We start from the raw sequence: 22,688 nt of genomic DNA on the forward strand, positions 1-22,688 counted from the left end.
TCTCACTTTTTATGGCTGACTGCATGATTTTGAAGCCTTTGATTTCAGATAACAAAATCCAAAATGATAGAAGATACCTAAATATATGTTGTAAGTATATGTATCTACTTCATATTTTAATATTTTATTTTCAGGGTAGAAGTTACCTGAACTTGCATTTAAATTAATATGCTATAAAAAATAATAATTAACATGCTATAATTAAAAAGGCTTCTAATTAAAATCTTTTATTTTTTTCAAATCTCTTAGAATAAGGTGCAGTATACATATGTTGTTAATACTATGTTGCATTGTCTAATATGTCAAATATTAAACATTTTGTTTAATATTTCTCAAGCTTTTTGTGATTTTTTCAAAGTATCTATTAAAAAATTCTATCAAAATTCATTCTATCAAATGAATCTGACATGAAAGCATTTTTAAAATTAAATGTTTTAGAATATAAAACACAAGTAGAAATAGAAGAGCATAAGAATTGCTTTTGATGATAAATGAGGGATGAAAGAGTTAGAAATCTTTCTTTTTTTTCTAATATGGTAAGAAGCCTTAACTTGAGATTTACTCTCTTAACAAATTTTTAAGTGCACCATATTGTTAACTGTTGGCACATTGTTATACAGTAGATCTCTAGAATCTATTCATCATATACAACTGAAAGTTTTTTATTGCACAGTAATTTCCCATTTCTCCCTTCCCCTAGCCCCTGGCAGCCATCATTATACTCTCTGTTTCTATGAGTATTTGACTAGTTCAGATATTTTATATAAATGGAATCATGCAGTTTTTGTCTTTCTGTGATTGGCTTGTTTTACCTAACATAAAATCCCCCCGGTTTATCAAGTCTGGATAATATTCTGTTGCATGTATACACATTTTCTTTGTCCATTCATCTATCAGTAGACATTTAGGTGGTCTCTCTATCTTGGCTGTTGTAAATTGTACTGCATTGAACATGGGTGTGTAGATATCTCTTTGAGATGATTTCATTTCTTTTGGATGTATACCCAGAAGTGAGATTTCTGAATCGTATGGTACTTCTATTTTTAATTTTTTGAGGAACCTTTATACTGTTTTCCATAGTGGCTGCATCATTATACATTTCTACCAAGTGTACAAGTGTTCCAGTTTCTGCACATCCTCGTGAGCACTTTTATATTTTGTTCTTTTGATAATAGTCAGCTTTAACAGGTAGGAGGTGATATCTCATTGTGGTTTTGATTTGCATTTCCCCAATGACTACTGATGTTTGAGCATCTGTACCTGTGGACCATTTGTATGCCTCCTTTTTGAGAAATGTTTATTCAAGTCCTACGCCCACTTTTTAATCTGGTTATTTGGGGGTTTTTTGCCTTTGAATTGTAGGAATTCCTTATATATTTTGGATATTAATCCCTTATAAAATACATAGTTTAAAGATTTAAAAATAAGACCTGACTCTATAAAACTCCTAGAAGACATCTTAGTGGGAAAGCATCATGATATATGTCCAGGCAATGATTTCTTAAATATGACACCAAAGCACAGCCATGAAAGCAATAAGAGATGAGACTACATCAAACCAGAAAGGTTTAATGCACAGTAAAGAAACAATAACAGAGTGAAAACAACATGCAGAATGGGAGAAAACATTTTTAATGGTTTTAGAATGATCATATCTACCCTCCATCAAAAACACTTAGTCCTGGTTGTACTTCAATGTCAGACTTTTTAAACCTTTGAGAAGTAATATGATGCATATGCCACCTATTATTTTAACATATCTATAGAGTCCAGGGGGGCTCTCTTAATTAAACATATTAATATTCAGCAAATATTCACACTAGTAGGGTAAAGGACTATAGATAGTTTTATATCAGTTTAGTGTAGGTTGCCCTCAAGTGAATAATAAAATAATTTTTAAATTTTTAGGGCTTTTGGAATTTCAGATTTTTCTGGTAAGGGATTGTAAACCTGTATTTTGAAATCCTTAAAATAAATATTCTTGAATAAATTAAAAATTATTCATTTATTGCTAACCTAACATAAAAGAAAATTGATCTTTAAAACTGAAACACACACACAAAAAAAAAACAAAACAAAACTGAAACACATGGTCATGCTGAGCTGGCTTTGGACGCTCTGCACACCAGGTCTCCTCTTCCTGTGCTGGTTAGCTGTGGCGGCCATGAAGACCCTGAACCCCAAGGCCAAGGTGGCCCGAGCCTAGATGGCACTGGCAGTTAACATCAGTGCGGCCCAGGACATGCTGAGGACCAACTTGGGGCCTAAGGGCACAGTGAAGATGCTTGTTTTTGATGCTAGAGACATTAACCTTACTAAAGATAGCTGTGTGCTGCTTCATGAAATGCAAATTCAATACCCAATAGCCTCCTTAATAGCCAAAGTGGCAACAGCCCAGGATGACATAACTGGTGATGGTACCACTTCTGATGTCTTAATCATTGGAAAGCTACAGAAACAGGCGGATTTCAACATTTCTGAAGGTCTTCATCCCAGAATAAATAACAAAGATTTGAAGCTGCAAAGGAAAAGGCACTTCAGTTTTTGGAACAAGTCAAAGTAAGCAAAGAAATGGGCTTAAAAACACATATAAATGTGGCCAGAACATCTATACGTACTGAAGTGCATGCTGAACTTAACAGAGGCTATAGTGGACTCCATTTTGGGCATTAAAAAACAAGATGAACTTATTGACCTTTTCATGTTGAGATCGTGGAAATGAAAAAGAAATCTGAAACTGATACAAGCTTAATCAGAGGTCTTGTTTTGGACCATGGGGTGCTTATCCTGGTATGAAAAAAAGAGTAGAAGATGCATACATCCTCATGTGCAGTGTTTCAGAATATGAAAAAAGTGAATTATGGCTTTGCTTAAAAATAAGAGTGCGGAAAAAAGCAACTTGTAAAAGCTGAAAGAAAATTCATTGAAGATAGAGTAAAAAAAAAATAGAACTGAAAAAGTCTGTGTGATTCAGATAAAGGATTCATTCAAAAGGGAATTGACATTTTTTCCTTAAATGTTCTTGCATAGAGCTAAAGGAAAAATACATAAAGCTAACTCTTGCCTGTGGTGGAGTAGTGCTAAATTCTTCTGCTGACCTAAATCCTGATTGCTTTAGATATGCGGGACTTGTCTGTGAGTATACATTGGGAGAGGAGAAATTCACCTTTATCGAGAAATCTAATAATCCTCACTCCATCACATTGCTCAAAGGACCAAATAAGCACACATTCGCTCAAAGATGCAATAAGGGATGGCATAAGGACTGTTAAAAATGCTGTTGATGAGGTTTAGCACCTGGCTTTGGCCCAAGGCGCAATCCTGGAGTTCCAGGATTGAGTCCCATGTCGGGCTCCTGGCATGGAGCCTGCTTCTCCCTCCTCCTGTGTCTCTGCCTCTCTCTCTCTCTCTCTCTCTCTGTCTATCATAAACAAATAAATAAGTCTTTAAAAAAAAAATGCTGTTGATGTGTTCCAGGTGCTAGAGCAGTGGAGGTGGCAATAACAGAAGCCTTGGTAAAAGCCCAGTGTAAAAGTCAGGGCCCAGCTTGGAGCTCAAATGTTTATTGACTGATGCATTCCCAAGCTTCTTGTTCAGAACTCTAGTTTTGAGCTTCAGGAAACTTGGGCAGAACATTCAGAATCAGATCTGCTCGTGGGTGTGAACTTGAACACAGGTGAGCCCGTGGTAGCAGCTGCAGTAGGCATGTGGGATAACCAACCACTTTGTAAAGAAATAGCCTCTTCAGTGCTGCACTGTGGTTGCCACCAACATTCTCCTGGTGGATGAAATCATGAGAACTGGAACGTCTTCTCTAAAAGGTTGAATGGAAGCTTCCTTGTGTCATCTGAATCATGGAGACTCAACAGAGTGGTCCTAAGAATAAAGCTATGGAATTTTTGTCCAAGCTTCAAATGATTTTCTTTTCCCGTATGAAAAAAGAGAGAACACAGACATTCAAATTCTGAAGTTTTGAAATTATAATTACAGTATGTTTTAAATTGCACTGCAGTGTTCACACATTAAGTAGGCCGTTTTCGCCCAATGAACAGGATATTTTGCTATAGTTTCGGTGATAAAAAAGTATCAAGTTAGTTAGATAAGTATATGTTATCTACTGTGTTATTAAATGTTGCTTAAAAAACAAAAATAAGGGATCCCTGGATGGCGAGCGGTTTAGCGCCTGCCTTTGGCCCAGGGCGCGATCCTGGAGACCCGGGATCGAATCCCACGTTGGGCTCCTGGTGCGTGGAGCCTGCTTCTCCCTCTGCCTGTGTCTCTGCCTCTCTCTCTCTCTCTGTGTGTGACTATCATAAATAAATAAAAAAAATTAAAAACAAAAACAAACAAAAAAATTAAAAATGCACCTTTAATGAGTGCTTCTCTATCCTTTTATCTTAGGTGAAGTTTTTTCATTTAAATCTTTTATGAGGGCAGCCCCGGTGGCTCACCGGTTTAGTGCCACTTTCATCCCGGGGTGTGATCCTGAATCCCACGTTGGGCTCCTTGCATGGAGCCTGCTTCTCCCTCTGCCTGTGTCTCTGCCTCTCTCTCTCTCTCTCTCTCTCTCTCTCTCTGGGACTCTCATGAATAAATAAAATCTTAAAAAAAAAAATCTTTTATGAGATTGTATATTAGTTACATTTTATTATTACTCCACTTAGGATACCAGGGTGGAGCAGTGTAAGAAGGCATTGGAAGTACATGGTAGTTATGTAAACTTCTTGATGGATGAAGTTTTAGAAGTTGGGAATGTTTTCTTTGTCAATATTTACTTTCAGCCTTTAGTTCGGAACAGCTATTGCTTTTCTCTAGCTTATCTTTAGATTGTTATATTCTTGTTATAGCTTTGAATGATTTTTGAAATTTCAGAGTTGCTTTGTGCCTTGAGAAGTACCATGAGTACTAAGGATTTAGAGATCTTTTCTACTTAAAATTACTGGTTTTCACTTAAAAGATAAAACTAAGTATATATTTTCTTTTATTTTCTTCACTGCTAGCACAATACTATTTTTACTTACTTAAACAATAGTACTTGGTTCTGAAAGAGAAAACACAATTTCTTATATAATACCTAATAACATCATATACATGCAGTAAATGTTGGTGAATGAAAGTACCACTAGAAATGTGCTGAAGTATTTAAGAGTTCCATTCTTCACTGACTCACACAGAGTATAGGAAACCCAAATGTCAAAGCATGAAAAGTTAAGTATCTACTTAGCATAAAATATGCCTAATACCATGTAATAGAATGTTTTAAGTTGCCCAGTGATAGTTTATTAGAATACCAAAAAAAATTTTTTTTTTAATTAGCATCAGTGTATGAAAAGACTTTTAGAAAACTAAGAATAAAAGGTAATTCTCCTAACTCAGTACAGTCTATATATCTAAAGTCTGGAACAAACATTATATTGAGGAATTCTGAGCACAAACCAAATAAGATTGAAGCTAAAAAAAATTAAAAATATCACTACTTGCATATGGTACAGTCATCTATGTAAAACCCATTAGCAGACTACTAAAACTGAGAAAATTCACCAAGATTCTCTAAGATTAAATTCATAAAAATTAATATACCCAGAGGTCAGCAACCTTTTTAATAAAGAACCTGATAATATTTTCAGCTTGTGGGCCATATGGTACCTGACTCAACTATAATTCTACCAGTATAGCTTGAAAGCGGCCATCAACATTATGTCACCAAATGGGTGTGACTGTGATCCAGTAAAATTTTATTTACAAAAAAATGTAGCAAACTGGAATTAGCTTGTGAGCCTTAGATTCCTGATCCCTGCTGTATACCATTAGTAACTCAACTAGAAAATAGCACAATGAAAATTAACCTAATGATTAGGAATGCATAAAACCTTCATGGGAAATAGGCAAAAGATTATCATGTACTATATGTCTTAACCTGGTGATGCCTACTTCTCTATATCTATCATGTCACTGTCTCCTATTAAAAATTCTATCCTGACTTTTTTTTTTTTTTGAGAAACTTCACAAATTCATTCTCAAATTAACATTTACCAATAAAGGTCCAGGATTAGCTAAGTCACTTTTAGCAAGAGGAAGGAAGCACTGGACCTATTAGTGAGAATTACTACAAAGCTATAATAATGACAAAAGTATGATGGCTAGGAAAAGAAAGGCAAATACAATGGAATAAATTAATGAGCTAAAAAAAAAACCCTTTCATGTATATATGAGAACTTAATTAAGTGGCACCACTAGGCAATGAAAAACAGATTGCTTAAAGCAGATAGGCACTTAGATTTTATTAGGAGAACTATTTATTTGTAGAAAAAAAACAGGATCACTATTTATACCTGATAGACTTAAATAAGAAACAAAAACTCTGGGCACCTGGGTGACTCATTCTGTTGAGCGTCCTGCACTTGGTTTCAGGTCAGGTAATGATCTCGGGGGATCAGCCCCCACATTGGGCTGCTCACTCAACAGAAGTCTGCTGGAGTATTTTCTCCTCTGCCCCTCCCCCAACTCGTGTGTGCCCGGTTGTACACTTTGTCTCTAAAATAAATATTCTTTTTAATGTAAAGCTTTAAAGCTCATTTGAAATTTCAGAGAATATCTGTTTTAGGGATCAGAAAACAATGTGAAAATTAGTGGGTCTGATTATGTCAAAATTAAGTATTTCTGTTATAGAAATCATACATGAAATGAAAAGCAAATGTCAGTTTTTTAATATCTAAAACCTACGTGAGAATAATACCTGTAATGTAGAAAGAACTATACATTAGCAAAAACAAAGCAGAAATCTTTTAAAAAATAAATGAAAGAGGGGCGCTTAGGTGGTTTAGTCCATTAAGAGTCCAACTCTTGGGCAGCCCCAGTGGCGCAGCGGTTTGGCGCCACCTGCAGCCTGGGGTGTGATCCTGGAGACCCAGGATCAAGTCCCACGTCGGGCTCCCTGAATAGAGCCTGCGTCTCCCTCTCCCTCTGCCTGTGTCTCTGCCTCTCTCTGTGTGTCTATGAATAAATAAAATCTTAAAAAAAAAAAAAAAGAGTCCAACTCTTGGTTTTGTCTCAGGTCACGATCTTCAGGGTAGTGAAATCGAGCCTCAAGTGGCACTCCATACTGGGTGGGGGTTCCGTGCCAGATGTGGAACCTGCTTAAGATTTGCTCTCTCCCTCTTTCCCTGCCCCTTCTCCCCCTACAAAAAAAAAAGGAAAGAGAGAAAAATGATGAATGGCAGTATACTGTAGGATACCAATACAGCAGGTAGAAGTAACAATGGTAAGATCTTTAAAACTGGATAAGGTTAAAATATACAAGTGAAAGAAAAAAAAATGAGATTTTAATTCAGTACTATTTACATAAACTTAAAATAGAACATATTACATAAAGATATTTAAGAACTTAATAGTAGAGGAAAATAGTACAGATTAGAAAAAAGTTTAAAGAATTATCACTTATTTTTATGTATATAAGTAAGGATGCACATTTTTTTCTGGATGAATGCCAGCTTAAAATGAAATTTTTGTGTATTTATTGGAGTCACATTAGAAGCACTTGTAATTGTAACTTAGACAAATTCACCGCCAGCAGAGGGCTTTTATCTTAGGCCCTCGAGAAAGAAATTTCAAGATAGTAATATATAGATCATTCTGTATTATAAACTCAGAATTGCCATTATATCTGTCAGGAGACAACCCCTGGTCCTCAACATCAGATGACGATGCTAGTTCTAATAAACATGACTAATCTTGGATTTGTCTAGTGCTCATGTTGCTTACTAGGTAACCAGTTCCTACATGGAGTATCAAAAGTCAAGGGAAAACAAATTGTAATATGGTGATAGAAGAAGAATCACCTGTTGAGTTTGTTAAAAATGGTTTCCTAGGCCCCATCGCCAGAATTTCTGATTTGGTAGGGCTGAGTGGAGCTTCTGAATTAACAATTCTAGTAAGTTCACAGGTAATTCTAATGCTGTTGGTGTTAGGATCACATTTTGAGAAATTCTGTAGGTAATATTTCTTAATATATACTGGGTGGACCACGATAGGATGAGAAAAATACAAAGATAAATCTTTATGCAGGAATCTGCATTTTACGTGCTGCTTATGAACAAGAAAATACCCATGTAGTAGGCATATGTTTGCTGAAACAAAGGAATGTCCTGGCCCATTTTTATCAGAATTGAAACCATATATCCTCTGCTAAAGCTAAATACTTTTCTGCTATTCCATTGAGAAAAAAATGCTAAATACTAAAAAAAATGTTAAGGTAAAATATAATTTTGTTTAAAACACATAGTCCTGTAGTTATAAAAATGCATATACCCTAAAATAACCTAAAATCTGTATTAGAAATCTAAACCTACCTAAAAAATACTGAAGTTTCCTATCTGGAATTTTCTGCTGGATGCCAAAATGTGATTGGAAAATTTCATCTTTATATTCATGTTATATTTTTGAAATAGTCTAGTGCTTGGTTTTTTCAGAACTTGCATTTCTAATTTAGTTTTTCTGATTTCTCACAACCTCTGAAAACAGTGTTTTGCAGTAATACCTTAGAAAAATTTTAACCCAAGATTTTCTCTTTTGTTAAATTTGACCATTTGTTTTCCAAAGATGTTGACATTGGGTACGTAGTATAATTACTCAGTTGGAAAAACATGGCTAGTTAAATCCTGTATTTCAAAAACTTTATTTTTAAAGTAGAATAATTATAAAAGCTAGAGGTTCCTGAAGAGAGGAGAAACCTAATTCATAAATTATACTCCTTACTTTTCAGAGCTTAATGTAGCCATAGCTTCTGAGCTACAAATCTATTAAATTTTGACTAAGTTGTATAATTAATTTTTTCTGTATAGTTTTATTTAGGTATAGTTATTTCAAAGAATAGCTTTGGGAATATGAATTTACCCAAAAAATCTAAATTTTACTGTTTTTCTGAAATAAAAAATACTCTTACTGAGAGTAGCACAAGAAGTTGATTTAATTCAAACAGTTTCATTAATTCAAAAATACTGACAAAAGACGTGTGATGAAGTATCTGGTGAATGAAAGTTGAGGGTTATTGATGATTATGAAAAAGACAATTTTCACGGGCCAGAAAACATCCAGAGAAGAATCCAAAATCGTCCTCATAAGGCATGAGAGGCCAAGAATAATCAGATGGAAAACTAAGCGAGTAGTTCTTACTCATACGTTGTCTCTCTGCCATTTGTGTTGTTCTGATTAACAAAATTCCACACTGGTGACCAAAACACTAAGTATAAACTTAATCTGGTGCCGTATTAGTTTTTTTACAGCGCTCTGTCCTTGAGTGCTCTTCTTGGCAAGAGGAAGTATTTCATAAAACTATTGCATACTACTTTTTGCTCAAGATAAATAATAAAAACATTTAGGTGACTCGGCAGTATTCTGTTTTTGTTTTTTACACCATCTGTTTCAATACTGTATTTGCTTAAATACATTCAGAAAAACTTAATATGTACTTCTTTAGAATTTTTTAGAGAGTGATTAAGCCAAATTTGTGTATATAATTAGAAGGTTAACTGTATAAATGGATTCAGAAATGGTGCATAGACCTAGTTGATTAAAAATTATGAAATATATATTAGGAAACTCTTAACTGTAAAGTATTGGTTTCATTTTGACAAACTGTACTGAGACTTTTAAAGTATTTGTAAGTAAGATAGGTTCTGCTTATTTGAAACAGTAAATTTGGTTATTGCATATTAACAAGCTATATTTATCATAATTCACTAAAAATACACTCTCAAAGTTTCTATGAAAGTATACAAATTTGTTACCAGTTTTACTCTTTTTCAGACACGAAACCTAGGATTGAATGATTTGATTTTGTGGGGGGTCGAGAGAATAGCTCATAAGCCAGCTTTTGATTCCTTGTCATTCATTTATATTCACATATTTTAAATTAATAATGTGTCTTAAATTTAAAATGCAACCTATGAGCCATAAATCTAGGGTAATATTCCCAAAACCTATACTTTGTTGTAATTTTTGTTTGTTTTGTTTTTTTGTTTGTTTTTTTTAATTTATGATAGTCACAGAGAGAGAGAGAGAGAGAGAGGCAGAGACATAGGCAGAGGGAGAAGCAGTCTCCATGCAGGGACCCCGACGAGGGATTCGATCCCGGGTCTCCAGGATCGCGCCCTGGGCCAAAGGCAGGCGCTAAACCGCTGCGCCACCCAGGGATCCCACTTTGTTGTAATTTTTAAAGACATCTTGAATCTTTACAAATTTTCTTTCATTTTATCATTCTTTCATTATATCACTTTACCTTGTTCTTAGTATTGTTCTCCTTAAGAAAAATATATAGAATGACTTTCTCTGAGACTCTAAATTGAGGTAATGGAACAAACAAAACTGCCTAGGATGCAATTAAAAGATAGAGAACCAAAGCTTGAAGAGTAATAACTGCAGCTGTGGAGTTATATTCCAAAGGTGAGAAATATAAGCATATATGAATTTTCTAATATAAAATATAAGGACTTATATACTAAATTTTAAAGAGTGTCCTGAAGTAATGACATAAAAAGATCAAAGAGAAAGAATAATCTTGAACATTCAGGAAAACTTGGAACCCATTATGTCATAGAGGCCAAGGGGAAGAAAGCTTTTAGAAAAAAGGAAATGGGACACCTGGTTGGCTTAGTGGTTGAGGGGCACCTTCGGCTCTGGATGTGGGTGGTCCTGAAGTCCCAGGATCAAGCCCTACATTGGGCTCCCCTCGAGGAGCCTACTTCTTCCTCTGCCTGTGTCTCTGCCTCTCTCTTTCTGTGTGTCTCATGAATAAATAAAATCTTTTTTTTAAAAAAAAAAAGGAAGAAAGAAAATGGTCAGCATTGCTAAATGATGCAGAGAGTGGCAGAAGAACAAGATTCCATCTATTTGACAGATGGAAACAGCATATTGGGAATCCGAATAGATTATAGGAGGGGACGCCTGGGTGGCTCAGCCGTTAAGCGCCTGCCTTTGGCCCAGGGCGTGTTTCCGGTGACCTGAGATCAAGTCCCATGTCGGGCTCCCTGCATGGAGCCTGCTTCTGTCTCTGCCTATGTGTTTGTCATGGATAAATAAATTTTTTTAAAAATTTAAAAAAAAAAGAAATAGGTTATAGGAAAAGTGGAATCGAGTGATCAGAAAATGAAACAACTGGTATAGATCACTCATCATGAAATGTACTGAAGGAAGAAAGATAACTAAGGGGGTATTTGGTTGAAAGGCAAGATTCCTAGAGAGGAGGAGAAACTGCTTTATATATTAATCTTTTTGTTATTTGAAAATATATGTCCTTTCTTAGGTGTTTGTCACCTAAAGATAGGCATCGTAATAATGTTAAAAGGAAGTTCCTGTGTGCTAATTACCAATAAACTGCTTTTTTCTGTTATTTTAGCTATCCAAGCTCCAAATCCTTTTGGATGCTTGTGCCTGCACATAAACACACTTCCCAAAACTGCACTTTGAGGTTTCTCATTTTAAAACCCATTAAGATCTTTATATGCACACTCCTTTGAAATGCTGAAAATACATTTCCTTCATTTAAACCGACCAACTTTCTGTTGTGAAATATAATATAACATAGTACCAGTACCATGTTTCCAAGTTTTGCCAAACAGAGCATGGTCACAATCAAGTTTAATAACTAGCATTAGATTCAATGTTTAAAAGCCATATCCAGATTAAATTGAAGTTAGAAATTTTAGAGAGTATATTTCATGCATAGACTATAATGTAAGTGTACGGTTCTTGCGTAGATAGATGCTTGGTATTCCTAGGTACTCATAAATTATTGGATTTAGTTTGTTTTTGTTCCATGGTTTGATCCAAGAAAGATTTGAGCTGTTTACAGTAATTCACATGAGTCAAGGTTAACTATATGAATAGATACAGAAATCATTCAGATGTTAAACTCAGTCACAGTAAGATGAAACCAGAGAAGTTAGCTGGCAGGAGCAAGTTAGGACTTTTGAAGTTATTAAAATTGATCTGCAAATGTATGGGCTTGTTTTGGGTCCTGATTCAAACCAACCAGTTGAAAAGATACTTTTGAGACAATTGGGGGAAAAGTGAACATGAACAGACTATTCAATTGGGACTGACAATGGTATCAGAAAGGATCCCTTAACCTGTTAGGGATATATACTGTAATTTTTTGTTTGTTAGTATCAAGTTTTTATTTAAATTCCGTATCATATAGTGTAATACTAGTTTCAGGAGTAGAATTCAAAGATTCATCACTTACATATAATACCCAGTGCTCATCACAAGTGCCCTCCTTAATACCCATCACCTGTTAAACCCATCCTCCCACCCACCTCCCTTCCAGCAACCCTCAGTTTGTTCTCTATAGTTAAGAATCTGTTTTATGATTCGCTTCTCTTTTCCCCTATGTTCAACTGTCTTGCTTTTTAAATTCCATGTATCAGTGAAATCATATGCTGTTTTGTCTTTCTCTGACTTATTTAACTTAGCATTATACACTCCAGCTCCATCCACATTGTTCCAAATGGCAATATTTCATTCTTTTTATGACTAATATTCCATTGTCTATATACAGGTGAAATTATGAATGTCTTAGATTTGTTTTTAAATGGTCCAGTAAAACATGGAGGAAGGGAAGGGGATAAGGATAAAGCCAAAGTGGCAAGATGTTAATTTTTGAAGTTGAGAGTTTGGTACTGGGTACATGAGGATTTTTGCATGTTTGGAAATTTCTAGAAGTTGAACATAAAAATGTATTGCAGTTTTGGTGCTGGGATTCATAATGGCTAAAGTTTTTTTTTTTTTAAGTGGAATGTTTTATGTTACAGTTATCATTGATAATAGTCAAAATGAACAAAAATAAAGTTATGAGAAGCAATTTATATATAAATTCTCTTAAACTCTCTTTCATTTATCTGTAAATAGCTAACATGGGCACACAGCAAATGCTTGTTGAACTAATCTCTAATCTCACAAAAGTAAAAGTGTTTAATTTTTAAAGAGATTTAAATTTTTCTTTTTCTCTAAGAACTTACCTTTTAGACATGGGTAGAGTTTAAGGTTGGTCTCGTTTTTCTTAATAAGATAATTCTTGTTTTATAGTGTTAGATTTCACAACATTAGGTGGTTGTATGTCAGATTTGAAAATACCTATACACATCTTTGTTTTACTGTGTCAGCATAGAGACTTAACATCTGTATTTTGGCTGCTCAGTATAGTATTAGGTTTTCATGTAAGTTAACTATTCAGTTAATTTATCAAGAATATTCAGTTAATTTATCAAGTTGTATTTTTCTGTTGAATCAAAACGTTCAACTTACAGCCTTGAATTGTATGCATTTACTTGAAACGGAAATAGGGCAATTCAGATATACTATATTTGTCTGGCATGAAGTTTGATTTTCTGCCTTCATGAAATAATATCAGCCATTGATGTTTTGCTGTTTTCTGTCTTAAGAGATGGATCTCGATCCCTACCTTATACTTAGTCCAAATTAGTTTAACACTAGGTAACTGGCTTAGTATCTGATCTATGTGTAATATTTCTGAGTCATTTTTTTCTCCCCTCTCTTTAAAAAACCAGTAGAGCAGAGTTGCTGAGAACAGTATAATTTCTAAATTACTTCAAAGAAATAGAACTAAAAGGCTCAGGTTATAATCCACAGACTGACTAGTCAACCCCTAAGTTAACTCCACAATTGTTAGCTAACATTGGGATATGAACTGTTATCTAGGTCAGTAGTTGGAATCAGAATAGATAGTGATCTGTTAACATTCATCCGTAATGTCTATAACAGCATTTAAAAAGTGTTAATACTTCAGCTTTACCTGTGGACCATATCCATCCTTCTCTTTTGGATCATTGTGCTATAAAGGACAATCTTTACCAGTGTTACTTATCTCAGTGCTTCTTAGAACTTGCTTTTTCTTTCATTATCTCCTTCCTTCTACTTATATGTATATATTTAAATGCCTAGCATACTGCCACACATAGAGTAGACACTCACTTAACAGTAATTCATTCCTTTTCTTTCTTTTCCAGTGTCATCTCCCCCTCACCTCCAGCCTATAAATCTAAATCTGTATTTTATTTTATTTTTAAAGATGTTATTCATGAGAGACACACAGAGACAGAGACGTAGGCTGATGGAGCCTGATGTTGGTGGGACTCGAGCCCACAATCCCAGGACAATGACCTAAGCCAAAGGCAGATGCTCAACCACTGAGCCATCCAGGTGCCCTCTAGTCGTGTCTTTAAAAACAAAAACAAAAACAAAAACAAAAAAACCCGTATGTCCTCCAAATATCATTCTTTAGGGTTTTTTTTTTTTTCCTTTTGACAGCCAACTTTAAAAAGGCAGTACTTATTATTTCTTACCACCCATTCAGGATTTAACAAAGTCCTTATTTGACCTTTTTGTATCCCAGTTTATTTGACCTTCCTTTAATACTTCTTTTTGTTAACTGTCTCCTAAAGAATTTTTCTTGGGATCCCTGGGTGGCGCAGCGGTTTGGCGCCTGCCTTTGGCCCAGGGCGCGATCCTGGAGACCCGGGATCGAATCCCACGTCGGGCTCCCGGTGCATGGGGCCTGCTTCTCCCTCTGCCTGTGTCTCTGCCTCTCTCTCTCTCTCTCTCTCTGTGACTATCATAAATAAATAAATAAATAATTAAAAAAAATTTAAAAAAAAGACTTTTTCTTGATTTAAATCCATGATTCAAGAACTGTTTTCACTTCTCTAACAAATTCTCTGGCTGGCTGGTACTCTTTCTCTCCAGGACTGCCATATTTGCTTGTTGGGTTATGTACTGCACAGTTCTTGGGCATTTTCCACATTTGTAATCTATATGAAAGGCCCTCCTTGGTACTGGGCAGTATACAGCTTCGCTGCCTACATGCAGCAGCTTTGCTTACAACTTAAATGCATTAATATTTCACAAATTTCCATCTGATGACTTCTCCTTTCATACCATAATACGTTCTCAAAATCAGTGGATGGACTGTATGCTAATTCTTTTCCTCAGCTCAAACTGACAGAAATATGCCACTATTTTTCTAGCTCAGAACTCTCTTCTGAATTCTGGATTTTTTTCTAAATGTCATGTAGGATTTGCCATGTAAGATTCAACTAAAATCTTACCTTATCTTCTCCCATTCCCTCAACCTAATCTATATCTATGTCCTATTTCCTATTTCAGGTATCGTTTCAGAGCTATCTTGAGTTCTTCCTTCAACTTCATTCTTTTCATCTAATTAGTTAGCAGTCTTGCAGTTGCTACCTCCTAAGCCTGAAGTTTTCAGATGTATTGATCTTGGGTGTACCCCTTTACATTGTTAAAGTTATTTTTTAAAAAGACTTGTTAAAAAAAAAAAAAAAGACTTGTTAACTTACTTGAGATAGAGAGTGAGACATTCTTAAAAATTATTAAGGACACAAAGAACTTTATAAAAGTGGATTAGAAATCAAACTTTTACATATTTAGTTATAAATAACAATATTAAAACCATTCTATTTTGACATAAATAATATTTTTATGAAAAATAACCTTTAAGACAAAATGATGTACTGAAAAGAGTAGAACTGTTTTACATTTTGAAATTTCTTTAATATCTGACTAAACAGAAGATAGCTAAATTTTCATTTGTTTTTGTTTATTGTGATATATTGTTCAGATTGTTTATTGTGATATATTGTTTGGATTGAAGTATATAAAGAAAACTCAGCCTCACAGATATGTAGTTAGAACACAGAGAAGTATTTGCAGATAATTAATACCACATCAGAACTTGACCAGTGGTGGCTTAATGATGAAAATGTAATTGCAGTGTGGAATCTGAAACTACATCAATGAACTTTTTATAAAACTATTGTGTTAAAATTTGTTATGTGTAACTTGATGCAGTTGGAAAATACTGATTCATGGAGTTATGCAGATAGTCTAAATATTGACATAATTCATCATACAATATTTTTAAATCACATTTGTTAAAACATCACCAATCTTACGAGGAAAGTCTTTAAGTAGTGAAAAGCTATCAAGCTTCACGGTGGCAAAGTCAGGTTTTCCAGGATTCCGTTTTTTGTTGATCACTTGAATGTTATTGGCAACAACAAATACTTTCAAGTTTTTTCCCTGAAGTTACAGGCTCCCTTCATTTATTTTTGAGAAGATGTCTGTCCGATAGCCTTTTATGTGAAAGAGTGGCACAGTGAAAAGAGAAGCTAGTTTCTCTTGAAGTTGAAATAATTGCATCAGACTTTTTTCCTCATGACAGTCATTTTCTTCAGTATAGAATGGATGTGCTCTATAGAGACTTGCCAGTTTGTCAAATAATATTAAATGTGTATTTAATAAAATCATTATTTTTTTATCTTTTCAACATGAATATTCTTAAGTAAAACTGTTTTCCACTGCAAGGAGGTGATGAAGAATACAATGATTCTAGTTTTAATTTGGTGCTGCTGCTTTAACTCATGCTAAGGTGTCAGCAATTTTACCCGCCATTGTTTTTGCACTATCATTGCAAATATCCATCCAATGAAAGGGTCAAATAACAGGATCGATTCCCACGTTGGGTTCCCTTCATGGAGCCTACTTCTCTCTCTGCCTGTGTCTCTGCCTCTCTCTCTCTCTCTCTCTCTCTCTCTCTCTCTCTTTCTCTCTGTCTCACATGAATAAATAAATAAAATCTTTAAAAAAAAAATCGTGAGACCCTCTAAGGGTCCACTGACTATATTTTGAGAGCCATTTCTTAAACATCCAACTCATGTTGCCTGTGCCCACTCTGTGGTCTTTGCCCCAGTCTTTATTAATTTTATTAATCTGGTCTCCTAAGTGAACCTCTCAATCTCCTTTCTCCTTCTCAAGAATTACCTTTCTAGAGTACAAATCTGATAGTCCCTTTTAAACTCTTTCAACATGCCCAGCACAATGGTATAAGATCTAATAAAATTCCTTCATAAAACATAAAAGGTCTTTTATTATATGCCTACCTTATTAACTTCTGTACCTATCACTACACACCTACAGCTCTTTAAGCCAAACTGAATTTATTGATAATTCCCTAAACACCTCTTAGTTTCGACAATCCCAAGCATTTGTGTGTGCTGTTCTTTCCACCTGGAATACTGTCACTTCGAGTTTCCACTTACCTCTCCAACTCTGTGCATCATTTTAAATTGCCTCATGTTAACTACCCACAAAGTTTTATATTTTGTTATAAATTTAAAATTGGTTACAGGACTTCTTACACTGTTTTTTTTTTTTTAATTTTTTTTTAAACATTTTTATTTATTTATGACAGTCACAGAGAGAGAGAGAGGCAGGGACATAGGCAGAGGGAGAAGCAGGCTCCATGCACCGAGAGCCCGACATGGGATTCAATCCCGGGTCTCCAGGATCGCGCCCTGGGCCAAAGGCAGGCACCAAACCGCTGCGCCACCCAGGGATCCCTCTTACACTGTTTTATAGTTATTTTGCTTATGTGTTATTTTCTCCCACTAGATTGTGAGCTATTTGAGGTTGCAGGAACTGTGTCCTTGTATTCCTAGTACTTACCAAGGGCAAGGCATATAGTAGTCATTTAATAAATCTTTGAGTAGGGATCCCTGGGTGGCGCAGTGGTTTGGCGCCTGCCTTTGGCCCAGGGCGCGATCCTGGAGATCCGGGATCGAATCCCACGTTGGGCTCCCGGTGCATGGAGCCTGCTTCTCCCTCTGCCTCTCTCTCTCTCTCTCTCTCTCTCTGTGTGTGTGTGACTATCATAAATAAATAAAAATTAAAAAAAAAATCTTTGAGTATTTCAGTGAATTTCATAGAAACTTGTAATACTATCCTTGGATAGGGTTGCTAATGAGTACTAAAAAGACCACAAATGGTCAGAGAAGGAAAAATATATGTGCCTCAGCCACTCTATTGGATAAAGTAATCTTTATTCCCATAAATTGACTTTAAGTAAAATTCAAAAGGACATTTCAATATATTTGTTTCTGAAAATTTGAAGTGAATTAAATTCTAGTTAAGTGGATCACATTTTAAAAAATTAATCTCCTAAATTCATTGTAACTCAATCTCTAATAAACTTGGATTTTTTTTTTTTTTTTTTTTTTTAGGATTTTATTTTGGGGCAGCCTGGGTGGCTCAGCGGTTGGGCATCTGCCTTCAGCCCAGGGCATGATACTGGAGACCCAGGATCGAGTCCCACGTCAGGCTCCCTGCATGGAGCCTGCTTCTCCCTCTGCTTGAGTCTCTGCCTCTCGCTCACACTCTCTCTCATGAATAAATAAATAAATCTTAAAAAAATAAAGATTTTATTTATTCATGAGAGACACACAGAGAGAGGCAGAGACATAGGAAGAGGGTGGAGAAGCAGGCTCCATGCAGGGAGCCCGATGCAGGACTCGATCCCGGGTCTCCAGGATCACGCCCTGGGCTGAAGGCAGATGCCCAAATGCTGAGCCACCTGGGTGCCCCTTGGGCGCCCCTTTTTTCTTTGCTAATTTAACATTCTTAACATGAAGGCAAAAATGCCAGGATACTTCTATATTTTTATTAATATTTAAAAACTAGTACCTTAAAATATTAAGATAACCTTTTAAATGTGTCCTCTACATTGTTTTATATTAAAAAGTTGGTTGATTGTGTTTTATGTTTTGAACTTAGTAGAGTGAAATAATATCTCGTAAAGTCTTCTGTCAGAAAGGCATCTAAATAGAGGTCTTACTTAATATAATCTACCTTATACAACTTGTATCAACAAAAAGAAACTCTTAAAATAAATTTTTACCAAGATTTCATAATATATAAAATTTTTAAAGTTCAATAAAAATGTTTATGTGTAAGAAATTTTTTTGCCCACCATGTATTCTGCTTAATGCATTGCAAGTGTATAGATTAGGTGAAATCTAAATCATCTAAAATTTGTAAACCAGGCAGATTTTGTGGATTTTACTTTCCTGCCCATTTACCAATTCATTGTTCATTAGCACTTGATTAAAGAAAATAATTACTAAAAACTAACCACTTTGGGCCTCACTTAGAATTTATGATGAATGAGATGCTAGACTGACAATTTTTATAGCCCATGGGCTAGGTGTTGCCGAGTAAATTAAAATTGTTTACAAAATTACAAGGGAAATTAAATCTTTAAGAGACCTTTAAGTATTTAATTGATTATAAATCATGCCCTTAAAGCATATCGGTTGATTAAAAGCCATTAGTAATTGAGATTTCTCCAAAAAGATTCTGAAGTAGTGAGGTGTGTAATATATATAGTCAGATGTATGTTTGTTTGTTTTTTTCAGTTTTTATAGAGATAACTTTGGCCAAAAAATAACTTCTCGGGATTTTGTTTTGAATTCTTTTATGCTATTGTATCCCTGTTGCCTTACATTTTAAAGAGTTGGTAAATCGTTGGATCTCTGTGTCACTGTTGTGTAGAAGTAGGTTCCTACTGAGATACAAGTTGGATTTCCTTTCCACGCTTCCTTAAAAAAATTGATATTTTCGTTCTACCAGTTGAAGGTAATTATTATTTGTAAAATATTTAAAGTGGTTATCTGAACTCAGAAATGGATGTATTGAGTCAGTAGATTTGTAGAAATAATAAAATACCAAATTGTATATTTAGTTTGATAAATTTCCTTTGAAAATAGTTCCCTTTTGTACCATTATTTTTATATGAAAAAAATACATAGGAAATAGAAAAGCAAAGGATATATAGTGAATTTGCTCATGAATCTGTTTTCCAGCATTCATTTACTACATACATTGTCATCTGTTCTTTCTTTATTTCATAATTAATTTCAAAATTCAGCATTTTTTATCTAATTTAACATTTTCATATTTTTAAAGGTCCCCAGGTGCATCCAATTTTTCAGCTTTACCAAAGATCTCTCCTTCATCTCTATCAAATAATTATAACAACATCAACAACAGAAAGTAAGCACTGAATCTTAAAAACTCTTTGTTTAATTGATCGCCCTATTGTGGTTGCAAAAAATCTCTTGTATCTAAAACTTAGAATAAAAGTCTTAATGCATTAAAATTGATTTTTTTTTAAATTACTGACCAGTTCTTCTAGGAGTAACTTTACAAGAAAGCACAGTTATAAACTTCTTGATTTAATACATAAGATATTAATTCACTAAAAGAGAAATAAAGTAGTTTCAGAATTTTACTTTTTAAACACTAATTATTGAAAATATATATAGAAGTCTGTTAGAACTCAATTTTTTAGGACGAGTATAAATTTCAGATGTCATTTGGGAACTAGACATAAAATCACCTACAATATGTAGTGTTTTTAAAAAATATGTATCAGTGATTCTCACCTGGAAAGCATACATCAATTTTTACATTTATCAAGAAGGCAATCATTTTTTCTTTAAAACAGTCAGAGAAGTAATTCCTTTGCCCCATCATGAATAATATTCAGTATCTTTGAATTTATGAAAGTTACACGAAAGTGTATGCTATCTTGCCATAAGAAAAAAGGTTAAAAATCACTTGGGCATCTCTATTACAGTCTGATGTGGGCTTATTACCTTGAAAATTGTCATGGCTTTTTATTTTATAGAAAAGGATAAAATGAAAGCTTTTATTACTTGTGATTAGTCCAAATTATGGGAAGAACCTTAATCTAAAGACAATTACCCTGTTGCTATTTCTTGAATGTATACATTACATTGTGGTTTATTTTTTTTAGGTTAACTGTATGTAGTTAAATATTTGCACTTCTTGTCCAGTTCATAAGTGGCATCTGATTCCCCAAAGAGTAAATTTGAAAAAAGCGAAGGCTATTTGTGAAATAATTTTCAAAGTAACATCATTAATTGAATTTATAGGTTTAATTAATCTTCCCTTAAAATTCATATCTGGGGTGGGGAGAGGGCTTGACAAAGTTATTTTAATATACATCTAGATTATAAATATATAAGACTAACTGAAATAATTTTTGGAAAGGAAAATGAAAAAGTATTCATCCTACTAAATATCGCAATCTGTTGTAAAGATTTAAGAGTTCAAACAGCATAGTAGTGACCCAAGAATACATCTACAGATTAGTGAAATAGAAAAGACAGTCCAGAAACAGCCATTTATACAAAAGAATTTAGTGTGATCAGATAACATTGTTGACTAATGGAGAATGAAAAGATTATCCAGGAAACGATCGGAAAATTGGATCACTATTGAGAATTTCTCTTTAAAATTTTATATTATATTGACTTTTTAATTGTTAGGCATATAAAAATTAAAAGAAAATTAAAAGGCAAATAAATTGAAAAAAATACTTGCCACAAATCACAAATAGATACTTAATATATCAATGTCCTAAAGATCAGTGAGAAATTTTCTAAAGCAAGTAGAAAAATGAGTAAATGATACAGCTGACAATAAAAGCAAAATAATTAAATATATAAACATTTTAAATACTCAAATTCACAACTAACTAGAGATGGGTAAATTAAAACCATAAAAAAACTCCACTTCTCTCCACTTCAATGTCACTGGGAAATATTAAGTAACAATACTTACTCTTGCAAGGATTTCATTTGAGTGGTTGGAGTATTAGTCCAACTCTTCTAGAAAAGAATTTGCCATATGTATCAAGAAGATTTAAAACATTAATTTTCTTATTTTAGTAATTTATAAAAGAACATGTATACCGTAATTACATTATAGTGTAACAGTGAAATATTAAAGACACTACGAATATCCAAAATTGCATTGTAGTATATTCTTTTCTATTTAAAAATGTATGTCCCCAGGCAGAAAAGTGAAAGGAAATACTCCTATAATCTGGTTTGTATTTTATATGGTATCTTTTGATTAAATTCATCAAAAATAATTTTTTCATAAGAGATAAAATACTCTTGTGTTTCTACCAATTGCAGATGCTCCCACATTTACTATAAAGAATTCAGTTCCAGGTATAACAATGCATTTATAGTTATTCTTTGGAGAGATTTTTTTTTTAACATTGTATGTAGACTGTATTGAGCATAGACTGTATTTTGACCTCTTGACTGGAGTCTTCACATTAGTATATGTGGTCTGGTGTGTTTCTGTTTTTGTCTAGTAAAAATATCATGGTATGATCAGATCTTAAAACCTCTGACTGCAAAAGATACTGAGAGGAATTGGAATATTTTCTTAAATTTGAAGTATGTTTAATGATTCTACTTCTATGGCTGGATTATATTTTTAGCTATTTATGTTTATTTTAGGCACTAAAATAGTCCTTTCATATTAGAAAATTTTTTATAGGAAATGGCTACTGAAGTACCACCATGGATAAAAGTAAAGCTTTAAAAGTAAAGCTTACCTTTCTTAGTCACAAAATTTAAACATTTGTAAAATAGAAAGTTTTTTTTTACTTGAATTTGAATTAATATTTTAATTATTTTGAATTTGAATTAATTTGAGTTTGAATTAATACAATAATAATTAGATTATTTCTCATAAAATTTATTTTTTTCGTTCAACTTGTACAAATAAGTAGGAGCTTAAGACTTCGTATGGAAATCACATAGTTTCTTTAACTGAAAGTATGTAAAGTGGATAGTAACAATTTTTAAATTAAGTGCATTTTTGAAACTTCATGTTACGTGGAATTTTTCTACAATTACCAAAGTATATGCTAAAATAAGGTTATAACTTACAAGTTTATATGAAGTTGCCAACAAATTCAAGACTTGAATTAA

The 22,688-nt window shown here is 33.9% G+C and overlaps 1 protein-coding gene and 1 pseudogene across 9 annotated transcripts in view; both read left to right on the plus strand.

Annotated features, from left to right (window-relative positions):
- The window catches only part of USP15 (ubiquitin specific peptidase 15), a 122,955-nt gene that overhangs the window by 54,598 nt on the left and 45,669 nt on the right, over positions 1-22,688 (plus strand). For 7 of the 9 annotated variants that reach the window (XR_012038869.1, XR_012038870.1, XR_012038872.1 and 4 more), the window contains exon 7: positions 19,837-19,923. The exons of the other annotated variants lie outside the window; for them this stretch is intronic. Coding sequence is in view for 3 of the 7 variants with exons in the window: in XM_072843048.1 (XP_072699149.1) it covers positions 19,837-19,923 (87 nt within the window). In the remaining 4 variants the exon portion in view is untranslated. The remainder of the gene's footprint in view (positions 1-19,836; positions 19,924-22,688) is intronic. 9 annotated transcript variants of the gene reach the window in all.
- On the plus strand, positions 2-10,600 carry LOC140642451 (T-complex protein 1 subunit zeta-like; annotated as a pseudogene).

Source organism: Canis lupus, chromosome 11 (genome assembly GCF_048164855.1).
Source record: "Canis lupus baileyi chromosome 11, mCanLup2.hap1, whole genome shotgun sequence".
Lineage (NCBI taxonomy): Eukaryota > Metazoa > Chordata > Mammalia > Carnivora > Canidae > Canis > Canis lupus.